General features: G+C 36.4%; 1 protein-coding gene across 1 annotated transcript; it reads left to right on the forward strand.

The window, feature by feature from the left end:
* Positions 1-1,491: 1,491 nt before the first annotated feature.
* Positions 1,492-4,772, forward strand: LOC110376521 (lipase member H). Its single transcript, XM_021335016.3, has 2 exons — positions 1,492-1,684; positions 3,540-4,772. The coding sequence occupies exons 1-2, from the start codon at positions 1,588-1,590 to the stop codon at positions 4,445-4,447; spliced, it is 1,005 nt and encodes a 334-aa protein (XP_021190691.3). The 5' UTR covers positions 1,492-1,587; the 3' UTR covers positions 4,448-4,772.
* The last annotated feature ends 9,249 nt before the right edge of the window (positions 4,773-14,021 follow it).

The raw sequence follows: 14,021 nt of genomic DNA on the forward strand, positions 1-14,021 counted from the left end.
TAAGTTCTATCGCGTATCTGATATCTATATTTTTTTACTGTATTTATGCCACTTTTAGAATCTTAAATTGGCGGTTAATTAAGGAGGCTTAGAATAGTTAATTACTACTAGTGCAGAGAAAATTGCAAATATACTTATGACGAGTTGAATCGTTTAAAAGCAGTTTCAGTAAGTGACTAACGCGGTGTCCTGCGTGAGCGACGAACGCGACGCGACGCGACGCTGCGAACGCGACGAACGCGATCAACTCAAAGGAATTCCCTACATGCGGCCTATGTGACAGTCTGCGGCGAGACGCGACGTAACGCGTACTTGTTTTGAGGGCGACCAGACGCGACACCGCGAACTATTCAGAAGCGTTGATTGTTGTGGGACAAAAAAAACATAAATATTAAAGAAATCGTTTATTAGTACAAACAAGTTGGAAGATTGTTGCTGTCTGTACTTTAAATATGAACTTTCAAGCAAAATTGTAACACAACTTCTCCATGATTTGAGAAGTAATGACCAAAATCACGTAGGACATCTGTCGCGTATAGCATCGCGTCGCATTACGTCGCGTCGTGTTGCGTCGCGTCGCGTCGCGTTCGTCGCTCACGCAGGACACCGCGTAAGCAATACCATAGGTACACCATCATAAAGCTTTCTGTATGAGTGAAGAATCTTACACCATAATATGAAAGGACAATACAATACCTTATCATATCCAACCTTATAAACACTTCTGACCTTCACGTATGTTTTCATACCTACCATAACAATCACAGGTGAGGTGATTTACACAATAAAACATTACTCATTCAAATTGACTCATCTCATAAAGATAACACTTCTAAATTCCTTATCGAACATCCGATAACTCAGAAAACAAACGAATCATGTTATTCCCATACTCCAGTTAAAGATGTGGCTAATGAAAACTTAGATAAGTTAATCAATTGGAGACGCCATTGTTGTGCAATCTCAAAACATGCAATGCAAGTACCTGCGCCTTCTGCTCATGCTCCTAATTATACGTAATTAGGTACTTCCCGAAGTACCTATGTAGTACTTCATTAGGTACTCTCTGTAAGTAGGTACCTACCTCTATATGCTTCCTTATTTACACCCTCATGTAGGCACTACCCCTATGTTATTCCTTATGTACTACCCCTCTCTATAAACTCCCCCATGGGGTCCCCGTAAATAGTCCCTTATGTACTCTCGCTATTTATTTCCTTACCTTACCTTATAATGTACTCCCCTTATGAGTACTCCCTAATATACTACGATCTCCCTTATGTCTCCCTGAATGTTATGAATATGAAGGTATGTTTGTGAATATTCAGCATCGGATGGTGTCCACAACCTTTGTCAAAGATTGGATCCGGCAATGGATCGAAATTGAATGAGAGCAATTAATATGTTTGCATAGATTTGTGTTAATAACCTCTCCAGTTGGTGAAATGCTCAATGAAAATGATCAATTGACTTTGTTTTTCCGTAAGCGGCGCGCGCGCATGATCTATTAAAGCGTTCGATTATCCACGTGTGTCATGTCATTTGTCGTCCGACCGCCGACCAAGACGGACGCAAAGGTTATCTACAATGAATTGTTATTTATTTTGTTTTGTTTTGAGTGCGGTTTTAGCTAGTGGATATGGTGGGGCATTTAAAGCATTATTATATTCTGATTGGATAACATGTAAGTGATGTCATATTTTTTATTTGTTTTGTTTTGTTGGTAAATAGTTGTTGGAGGTCAATTACCTTATATTTATCTCATAGGCCTTTTACTATTTGGATAACGGTGCCCATATTGTATTCCAAGATCAGCTGATTTAACTGTTTATATAGTCACATGATTTTGTAACTTCCTCGTATATTTCTTGTTCTACAGTTGTTGATTTTATTTATTTATTTATTGTTAGATATGTCTAAAGTTAAATATTGCAGTTTCTAGTTGGCATTGATTGTTTAACCTTGCATTTGTACGACATTTTTAAACACAAACCCAGCCAGACAACCTTAATATTTCTTGTTTTAAGCCATGTCTAAAGTGGCTAATGGGTATTTTATGGTATTTACAAACAGCACGATGTTTACAAAATAATCGAGATAAGTAAGTTTGGAAAAGAAAAGTGTAAGAAACATATATTCTTATTATTATGTAAAACCTTAAAATATGGTTCCAAAAATTCTTAGAAAATTCATCATCAACCTAGCTTCAAAGTTTCATAAACAAACTCAGTATCTAAAATACAACACTGCAGATAACCTGACCTAACAGATCTGACGACTATCAATTTTTACGCGGTTGAGAGTAAAACTACATAGGTATTTATAGTGTTTCGAAATGCACGTTGGCGGTTCCCGGCTGTCATTTGAATATCTTTGGCAGTCATCAAGTTGCTCAGGTAACTGGGTTGAGAAGGGCAGATATGCAATCACTCGGAAGGCTGGAAGCCGACCCCAACATAGTTGGAAAAGGCTAGGCAGATGATGTACAGTTTGATGTAGGTAACATCAAGTCATTTTGACAATAACTGTACGAACAAATTAATACGAAAAGAAAAAAAAGGGAAAAGGCTCGGGAGATGATACTGTACGAACAAATATATCTTGGATGCCTGTTTTAAGAACTAAAGTCAGCGTTCGACCCCTGACCGCAATTTATTTTATCTTTCAAAGAGCCTGTTTAACTTCCAAACTGGTTTGGTGATCGTATGCAAAACTTCCTACAGGTATGGTTTGAAGGCCCTTAAAATTTAAAAAATACAAAATTAACAAATAGTTTGAATACCATCCATCAGTTTCAGTTATCTTTGTCAGTCCATGATATCATCCAAATATAGATCTTATCTTAAAAAATGCACTCAAGTTCCCTGAATTTGCCCGTAACTTCCACCTTTTTTGATCATATAAACAAGGGCCATTCGTAAACATACACCTACGTATTTTATGTAAGTCTTCCGAGTATGTTGACTACAGGTACGCATTATGCATAATTTAGATAATTTAATAATGATAGGAAATTGCATGTAGGTAGTCCTACTCATGAAAATTGTTGACATCTTAAGTGACGGATGACCTATCCTATAAGTACCTATCTCTGTAACTCTATGACGCATGGGTCGTCATGGGAATTTTATTCTTTGAGGAAAAGCTGCAGAAAATAATAATGAGAAATGGGATAAATATGACGAGTAGGAAATTATGACTAAACTGAATTAGGCATCACTTCTTTAAGGCTTTCATTACCTTCTCTATAAGACTGCATATTTTTTTCAATGGGATCATTGGTAGTTTGGGAGTTTAGTAGTAAAAGACAACGTAATTTTGTTCAAGTTATATTTCTTTGAGTATTCTCTAAGACATGAACAGGAAAACTACTGCTACTGTGACTTATAGGCATGTATAAACCAGGGGAAATACTGAAGTTGCGTGATCTAACTTCCTTCTTTATCACTGAGTCAAACCAAATACATAGGAATAAGCATGTACTACTGGCATAAGTTTAATCTAGAAGTTTCCTAATATTATACCTTTACAATTTTCAGGTGACCACGACAAAACCCTGGACTATGGCATCAGCGAGACACAAATCTTCTTCTACGACTTTAAAAATAACTTCAACTTAACTTTTCCTATCGACAGCGCCGTTGAAGGGATCACATCCAGCTACAACTTAGACGTTACTAGAAAACTAGTCTTCTTCGTTCCCGGTTACAAGTCACATATCAACAAAAACACTGAAGATTTACTTCGACAAGCTTTCAGTACACTACCAGATATATACCTCATCATAGTAGACCACTCAGCCTACACTTCAAGCAAAGGTGGAAAGATTGCCAGTTACGAACGGTCAGTCAAAATGGCATACTACATAGGAACTGCCCTTGGAAAGTTCTTAGCAGGATTACATGAGAAAGGTTTCCCTTCAAACAAAATCCATTGTATTGGCCATAGTTTAGGCAGTCAGATGCTTGGGTATACTGGTACTAAGTACTTTGAGCTGACCAATGAAAAAGTATGGAGGATCACCGGCTTAGATCCAGCTGGGCCTTGTTTTGCCAACAGTTTTATCGAAGATCAAATCAGATCTGGTGTAGCTCAATACGTAGAAGTCTACCATTGTAATGCTGGTGGTTTAGGCACGACAGCCGTACTGGCTGACATAGATTTCTTCTTCAACAAAAAAGGTAACAAGCAACCTTCTTGCCACGAAGGTTATATACCAGGTAAAGGAGAAAGCGATGCGGCCAAGTGTAGTCACAAAGCGTGTGTGAGATATTACTCAATGTCTGTGCATTTACAGAATGGATTCTTAGCGTGGGCTTGTGATTCTTATGATCATTACCATGATGGTAAATGTGCAGCCAATGAAGTGACGATAGCAGGATATAATAATCCTGGTAACGCTACTGGCGTGTTTTATGTGTCCACAGAAATGTATGGAATAGAGTAAGCTGTAGATGTAATTGTGCATGCAAATTTGGACCCTATCTCTAAGAGCTTAAAGTTCAATTTTGTTTTGGTGTGAATAAACATTTGTTAGTTAAGAATGAAATGTTGTACGGTTTGATTGGCATTCAAAAGCGTTTGTATTGAACTACAATAGACAATGTTTTGATTGAACTATGCATAATTGGCAAAGCAATGTTTTGTTCAGCATAATACATTGGGTGTACATAATAGAATGCGTAGCATAATAGGCATAAATCCTATAATACTTCAGTGTTACCGTGTTTAATTAATAAGGAAAGTATATTGTTAAATAAAAACCACAGCCAAGTTGGCCTTATTTGTTTAATTTACCTTTGGTAAAGTAATTAGGAATCCTTACTTCCTTACTAATATTATAAATCGGAAAGTGAGTTTGTTTGTTTGTTTGTTTGTTCCGCTTTCACGCCGTAACTACTGAACCGATTGCTTTGAAATTTTGCAGACGTAAAGTTAGAAGTCCGGATTAAATAAGATAGTTCAACTCAGATTTGCGCGCGGCCCTATGTGTGCGTCGGCTTGTAAATATACAACTTTCATTCGTGTGACAGTGACGTCGTCCGAGCATGACGTGTTCTTATCACTTTTTGTTATGGGTACAGTCGTTTACGAAAATACTAGTTATTCACGGAGAAATTATTAAGGAGTCAGATAAAGCGTTTCAAAAAATAAAACAACATTCAAAACTTTTTATTATTAAATATAGTTTTTCATTATTTTCTCATACGTCTTTTCAAATTGACATTGATAGTATCTAAGAATTAAATACTCCTTAAGTACATAGTTTCTAGCTCGGGGTACGCGGACAATAAATAAAAGTGTGGACTAAGAATGTAAAAAGAGGTACAATCTAGTATAATAATGTAAACAAAATGTGTGGGGAATTTAAAAAAATTATATTGCTTCGCATAATGTCGACCAACATAACAAAATAATGAAACTCATAAATGAACGTTTAAGTCAAATTGATGAAGGGATGTGGCGTAATACTTGTCGACATGTAAAAAAGAAAAAAGAAGAATACTATAGACATTTTGACATGGAAACAGAATTTATAATTCACCTTGGAGAGTAGCAAATCCGAAAATTTATCATTTGATTTTTCAATCAGCAATTCATAATCATTATAAATAAATAAACATTACATTACGTAAAAACTGTTTTTCTTTAAACACCCGTATACAACCCCTAAATAACTGTATTTGTACCCGACTGTACCTCTTGTCACGCACACAAAGTCACTGTATATGTACAAGGGTTACCCACACATAAGGCCGCGCGCACGACTGAGTTGAACTTACTATACTTTTTATCCCGAAAAAAAATAGATATTCCCGAGGGAAAACAAAAATATTGTTTGCTTGATGGATGTATTGTAGATGGCGCTGTGTGTCGTTTAAAACAAGGTAATATATTGCAAACGAATATAAACATGTAAATTTAGAAGCTAAATGATACGATAATGAATCCCCGAAAATGAGGAATTCCCGAGGGATGATGTACAATTTGTTTAATCGTCTAAACTGTTTTTTTTTTTACATCTACTTATATATTGCAAACGAATATGAACATATAAATTTCTCATAATCAATGGCTCTGCGAACGCGCAATATTAGCACCAAAAAATGAAACGGTCACTAAAATAAATGAAAATATTTTGAATGAAGTTATGGGAGAAAATACTGAATATTTATCTGTAGACACAGTGATAGAAACAGAACATAGTGCCTCATATCCTGTGGAGTTTTTAAATTCTTTGGAATTATCTGGGGTGCCTTCTCATAAATTTAAACTAAAAGTAGGTGTTCCGGTGATGCTCATGCGTAATCTCGATGGCCCTAGACTGTGTAATGGTACCAGGCTGCGTGTCACTCAGCTTGGGCGGAACATTATTACAGCCACTATTTTAACTGGCGCAGCAAAGGGTGAAAGTGTACTCATTCCTCGGATTCCGATTATTCCAACAGACCTCCCATTTCAATTTAAAAGACTACAATTTCCTATAAGGGTTTCATTTGCAATGACCATTAATAAAGCACAAGGCCAAACTCTAAGGGTTGCTGGAGTACACTTAGAAAAACATTGTTTTTCGCATGGTCAGCTCTATGTAGCGTGTTCCCGGGTTTCCAGTGCCCAAAATCTGCATGTTTTTGCTCCACAAGGGAAAACGTATAATATAGTGTACCATTCAGTTTTGGTTTAACAACTAATCGTATCCAGCGTTACATCGCGCTTCTTAGATTTTTCCGTGGGAATGAGAAGTTTTCTTATAGTTGTGATTTATACCGCAATATAACCGAATTCCACGCAGGCGAAGCCGCGGGCGGAAAGCTAGTACCATGATAACCATACACGTATTTACCTCAACTTGTTAAGATCGTGAGAATAAACAAATATGCTAGAATTATGGTGATGTACCCACTATTAGGGTAAGCAGTTGAATTGTTAAAACTCGTCAAATTACTTTGCATCTCTGAAGTTAGCTAGTGTCTTCACAAAATTCAAAACATTAAGAGGTAGGGCGAGATGTTAATGGCTAACTTCGAAGTTACTGGCAGAGTTGTGATTGAAGTAATAGACAATTTTATGTCGAAGACAATACGTGGAGTTCGTAAGATCTTAAATTCTGCCATTTTCCTTAAATAATGTTTTCCTTAAAGTTACTCATATCATTAAGTACAAGACTAAGCTAGCCGTGATGCTAGCCTATTTGGTTACCACTGGATGGGCCTCGCTGGAGAAATTGCTGGCGTTACTGCAAACTCCGTTGAAGTCCCCGTTGAAACCCCGTGACCCTCAATGTAGGTGAAAAAGGCAAACTTACCTGGGAAACAGGGAAGTGGACAGGAAGGCGTCTGCCGACGACGGGGCGCTCGAATGCCGGCCGGCCAGCGGGACACTTTCTCTGCACTTGCTTTGTATTGTCTTTTCACGAGTCCGGGATATCGAGGCACTAAAGAACAGCACTTCTAGCGAGGCTTTTATGGGTTTTTCTTATTTTTATCGCGCGACGAACCGCGGGCGATACCAATTTTTTGACTTTCCCAAAGAAAAGTGAAAACAAAAGCGAAACCCGTCATGGCAGAAAAAATTAAAAAATAAAGAAATGAGGATACGACCATGAAGTCTGAACAACCACATCACAGGAAAAAGTGGATTGCCTGCCTTTGTTGTTCTGTTTCTATAGATACCGGGGAAGTACAGTAAAATTATGTGTAACTTCTCTTTACTCACACTTTGTTTGTCATATGTTTTTGAGATAATCTGTTTCTAATATATTACAAAGGTACGTTATTACGTTACGTTAAAAAATAAGTATGTATGGTGGTTATGTACACGACAATTTAGTGTGGACGACAATTTAGTTTGCAATTTGCGGAGGCTTTAAATAATTATAATTATCCATCTGCCATAGCCTTTTAGGGTCGGCTACTAGACTAACCTCTTTAAATAATTCTCACGCAGATGTTTAATCTTTCTGTACTTCTAGAATCAAAAGCACCTTAAACAAAACAAAAGGACCAAAATTACTAAAGGTGTACCCACACCTCCCTAACACGTGTGTAACATATCACATTCAATTTATAATCATCCATAAAGACATTTGGAATAAGAAGAAATGATGGTACGCCATAACTCAACTCGTTCTTATGGTGTGAGCAAGATATATCTGTATGGGGCACATAATGTTCCCCTTGAAAAATGTGTAAGAGCACCCTTATTTGTTTTTTTCGGAGACATTTGCGAAAGAATTGGATTTTTCGGATAGAGTTATGGTGTTTAGGAAGGGTGTGTGGTGTCCCATTTTTTGGGGGATAGTCCTTCGGTGCAAAAAGGATATTGGTTGCATTTGGACTAGAGATGTCTGTGAATTGGTTTTGGACTTGAAAGAAGTGCTTGGTTTATAATGTGGAAAGGGAGAAAATAGTTCTGAATAGGTCTGCTCGTTTAGTAATGCGATTACGTGAAACTAATGTTATTAGATGTACAATTAGGATTGTACCTATATGTGTTGACTTTTCTTCTTCATGCAAACTCTACTATGTAAGTATTACTTATGTAAAAAACTGAGCAGAAGGAGAGGTACAAGAGTAAGTTCTTATGAAAACGGGGGTAGGTGAAACCGTGGAAAACGCGAGTACTTTATAATTGAATAGCTACGAAATGTAGGTATATTGATTAATAGTTTACATAAAAAATTGCAGAAAAATAAAATTTCCTTAAATAAAATAACCTTTCATCATCAGTCATCAGATTTATTTCCGCGTAGGTATATTAATTTACATAAAACGTTCTATCGTTAACCGATAGTCGAAATGACCGATACCCAGAAAGCGCCTTAACCGTTCCAATAGCAATAAATTGCAGGTATGCGATTTCATATTGGAAAAATTATAGGCTCCTTACACATTGTAAAAATCTGTACTAATTTAATAAAAAGGAAACACTTTTTAATTTGTTGTTTGTACCATAAAGGCTCCGAAACTACTGAACCGATTTGAAATATTCTTTCCCTGTAGGAAAGCTACATTTGCTTCCCCTTTTCCCTAGTACCTATGTATATTATTCCAGTATGGGCAGTAGCTCCCACGGGACGCGAGTGAAGACGCGGACAAATATGGTATTGCTGAATAATTTAGTGACGAAAAAAAGTAAAAATAACGTCCCAATTGACCTATTTTTCAGTGAATTTATGGCGAAAACAGTGAGTTGTTCAATTACGTGAGCTCGTTCACTTGACCTGCAACGTAAAGTGATACTACTGACTCTCATTGGATAATCGCTTCCTTTGATCAAGAGAGATCAATTGAGGCAGGCTTAATGATCGGAATATGGCTCGTGTTCAATATTGAGGTGTTTTTCTTTGATTGGGTAGACAGAATTTAAAGTCTGTTTTCATGTGAACTGGTATGTAGGTATGATATAAGGCTCGACTATAAAATAAATTCTGTTTTTCTTGATTGCTTGCACACGAGGTTACTCTCTTGATTTTTTTTTTAAGTATACTAATAACTGCAAAAAACACATCGTACAATTTATATCTAGGTAATGCATTATTTTCTGTTTAATTACGATAAAATACAAAACCCTTCTCCTGGATAAATCGGATATAATGACAAGTATCTTAACTCAAAATTCTCTCTCAACGCCCAAATCCACTAAGAACGTTCTAGAAGTTCCCAAAAAAGAGGTAAATAAATGTCCCAACTAGAACACACAGTAGAGGCCACGTTTCGACCACAAACCGCGGCCTGAACTTGTACAGTTGATACAATTCTGCTCGGTTACCACTGTCGAAACTTCGTAAAAATACTATTTCCCATTTAAACTGCGACGAAAGTTTCCATTTTGCTGCGATTCTAGTTTGTTTTTTTTTACTGCGATTCTAGGTTGTTTTTTTGCTGGTTTTTGTTTTATATTGTGTTCCTTTTTTTGTCCTGCAGTTTAAAGTTGAATGCTTTGTCTGATGTTCCGATTTCGAAGTATGTTTTTACGAGTACGTGGGAAGAGAATGAGTGAACATTTAGTTGGATATTGTGTTACGTTTATTGGTGAAGGATTGTTAGTGGAAACGGTGGAATGAAAATTCTCCTAGTACATAAAATTGACATGAAAAATCTACTCGAATTAAAATCTCCCATACCGTAATAGAATCAATAGAATACGTAATAGAATACGTAAATCAGCAGGTGTGATTTTTCGTCCAGGTTCAGAAACAGAAAAAAATATAGTTTCCTACTTCTGGACTAACTTTACAATTTGTCATGACAAGAGTGAGGGTAAATCTGATTCACATTAGATTAAGTAAAGTTTAAACTCTGACAATCTTGTTACGTAATTAAACCTGCAGCTCTCTCCATATGAAGTTTGATAGAACGTCGTATCATTAAATTTGATCACTATTCGCTGGTACCTATTCATATAAATAATCGAATATTCCATAACATTTTCTGCACTACATACAATGCATCCTTACTGATTTAAGCAAGCAACGTTCGTAGCAGCAACAAAGTCGATGCAAGGCACTCAATTATTTTCTAGAACACATTAGCAGTAATGCATGTGCGCTACAATTTATGTGCTGTCTTCCTTAACGGGCGAGGTTGCTACTAAGGCTCTAAACACACTTAGAAATAAGAAATAGATCCATATTATTACCCATTCTTAGCTGCTACAGCTGGGAAATCATTCCTATCTGACTGTTACTGACTAAAACCCAGCCTTTTTCCTTCTGGAGATCTTTTTGTATCAGGGCAAACATCCCGCACATATAAAACATACCTTAACGACCTCAGGACAGTTTCAGAGAAGGCTGCAAGTTTGTGCGGTAAAGGAGCCTAACATTTGTGTGTGGGCAAATGTAACAAGACGATGTAGGTAATGCAGATTGACAATATACAGCAACTAACTCCCTCTGTGTCAGCTGGGGTCATCTGATGAATACCCTCCTCAGAAAAGGAGTCTTTTTCATATTTTTTCTTCCATGAAGAGTATGGTATGGCAAGTAGTTAAATTGTACAAGATTTTACTCCATAGTTATTAGCTCATAGATAAAGTAGCTCATTTAGTTAGAAATATAAAATCAGGTGCCACTATGTTCACATCTTTACCCGAATGCATTCCTATATGCAGTTTGTTACTGCAGTAGTTACATAATGAGTCTGTGCACTAATGATGGTTTCCACGAGTGAGCTTTTGTCAAGTCATTTTTCATAGTATTGTGAACTTTTTGCTTATTATATTGCTTTTAATGAGTATTCTGTAATTAATTTTCGTTTATTGTACGTTTTTTTGGAAAAAATGCGATCAGGTTTATTATGGTGTGTATTGTTAGTCTTGAACATCTTTGTTAGTCGTTACGGGTGTCAGAAGAAGCCAGGAAGTCTTACCTAGGAGTATTGGGTTGCCCGGGTAACTGGGTTGAGGGTAGTCAGAAATACGCTTCTTGAAAAATACTGGTACTCAGCTGCATCCGGTTAGACTGGAAGCCGACCCCAGCATATGTATGTAGTTGGGAAAAGGCTCGGCAGATAATACATATATACTTTTGAAATTACATTAGCTTTCTTTTTGGAATAAATATCTGAAAGAAAATTTAATTAAATAGGTGCCCTTTAATTTTTGCGGCACATTATTAAGTATTATGAAGCTCTTATAAGCACCCATTATCCATTTACTTTAATAATGAGCCTTTCATCCTTGGTTTTCGAACAAAAGTTTTTATTTTCGCCTGAAATATAATTAAAGGGAGGCACCCTATTATATAGGTATAATAGATAACAATGAAAGGTATTGTTTAGCTAATAATGAACACATAAATTGATACACAATGTGTGAATATCGCGCATCCATTAAAAGGGTGTATTGTTATTTTGTATATAAATTGTATTAGAAGTAAATGAGTTGTGTATTATATATTTGCTAGCTGGTTATCACGGTTTTACCCGCGTCTCTGGGAAAGTATTTTCCGTACCCGAATAAAATGTACTTTTAATTTTGATTAAGCTGGTTAGATAGATCTGTCACCGGAAAATAACAAAAACCACAAGTATAGTTTCCTAGAATAATTATAAACTTTCGTAGGACTCTAAAAAAAGAGTTGAATTGTCTTATTTTATGCCCTTATTTGTGTAACGAAACTTTTTAATGATATTAGTATATATACTAGGTGTTCACAACGTTTGGATAAAGCTACTTTCTTGTCCGGGTGCAGTAAGTTCCATAGGGAGGCGGGTCAAACCATGTCTTTGAATTAGGTCATAATTTCCTTAAAAGATAAATGACCTTGACCTTGATTTTCCATATTGTTACTTTATTGCTTTAATAAAAAGAGGGACAAAGAAGTTTTAATAAAACCTCCTTTACATTTTCTTTTTAATAAAGGGAGTTGACAATAGCTTTTACAACACGGGACTTGCATGTAGGTATTGGTAGATACAACTATGTTTTATTAATTGGTAAATTCGATTCAAACAAAAAACAAAAACAATATTAATTACCGTAATATCACTAAAGCTTGGGTTTCCTAGGAAAGCGGTGCCGTCATATAGCGGCCGTCTTATTACGGACGCAAATAGACGGTCGTCTTTACGGTGATTACATGTGGAAAGTTCCACGGCCGTTTTAACCATGTTTTAACACACCGTCATGAACTTTTTGTTAGTTGTATCATACTTACTAACCTGTTTTATTTAATATTTCTCAAATTTCACAACACCAATTCTGTTTTAGTTGACTTTTCTATAATCTTTACTTTTTATGTTAGATATTGCCTTCGTGGTTTCGAACGAAATCTATTAAAATTTCGTCGTCCTCGCTGCTCCAAGAGTTGTAACAAATTTTTGACGTTGTTCCGAAAAATAAAACACAAATACATATTAAAAAAGCTTCACCGCTTTCAATAAAACGTTCACCAAACTATCTGACACCGTCAAGACGGCCGTCATGCAAATGGCGGCACCGCTTTTTGAAGTTACGGCGTCAGTTACCGCTCTCTAGGAAACCGCCCCATTTTGTTTACATAGACAACGTTCTGGTGATGTCTTTCACCGCTGTATTGCGGTCGCTATATGACGGCACCGCTTTCCTAGGAAACCAAAGCTTTACCGCTTCACAGAGACACATATTACAAAACAGTCATACTAATTACTTTTAATACAAACCATAATTTCATAGAAACCTTTTGAAATGATTAAAATTGTTTTACAAACACGCTTTGTGGTGAAAAGCTTGTTATATGATATTTTCCATTATCATATTAATTCATTTGATTGTCTATATTGGAGTTGATAGGCTAAAATAGGATTACATGACCATAATGTGTGTAATTCCAAATTAAATTGATACTTTTCTAATTAAAAAGCCTAATTATTGTGATTTGTGTGAATGCGTTTGGTAATTTATTTTCGTTGTGATCGACGTGATTTAAATAAAAATGTAATGTTCATTGTACTAAAATAATTTCAGGCAGTACTATATAATTATTATATTGTCAGACACAGATACCTCATCATCCTCTGAGCCTTTTTCCCGACTATGTTGGAGTCGGCTTCCAGTCTAACCGGATTCAGCACCAGTACCAGTCCTTTACAAGAAGCGACTGCCTATCTGACCTCCTCAACCCAGTTACCTGGGCAACCCAATACCAATCAAAGTCAATAAGACTGGTGTCAGACTTACTGGCTTCTGACTACCCGTAACGACTGCCAAGGATGTTCAATAACAGCCGACACAGACACAGATACCTACATTGTAAGTTGATCATTTTTCTAGGTAGTTGATCAACTCTGTAATCGAAGTACCTAAATAAATACGTGCAACTTTTTAACCTGAAAAACCTGCACATTGCTCACTACATAATACCAAATTCCTGTTCCCTTTTAAAAAACGCCATAAACTAACAAATCCCGCTGCCATTCCCATTGAAAAACATCCCATCACAGCCGGCATTATCCGGTGGAAAACACCCAAAAACGTAACGATCAAATTAAGTTAATTACATGATCATTAGCGAGCTCTCCCATCGTTTGTCCTAATAG

The sequence above is a fragment of the Helicoverpa armigera genome, chromosome 2 (genome assembly GCF_030705265.1).
Source record: "Helicoverpa armigera isolate CAAS_96S chromosome 2, ASM3070526v1, whole genome shotgun sequence".
NCBI lineage: Eukaryota > Metazoa > Arthropoda > Insecta > Lepidoptera > Noctuidae > Helicoverpa > Helicoverpa armigera.

Bases quoted from the DNA above. Each gene is read 5' to 3' on its own strand.
- LOC110376521 (XM_021335016.3), top strand. From the start codon at position 1,588: ATGAATTGTTATTTATTTTGTTTTGTTTTGAGTGCGGTTTTAGCTAGT. The intron at 1,685-3,539 runs GTAAGTGATGTC...TACAATTTTCAG, and splicing joins ATATTCTGATTGGATAACAT to GTGACCACGACAAAACCCTG.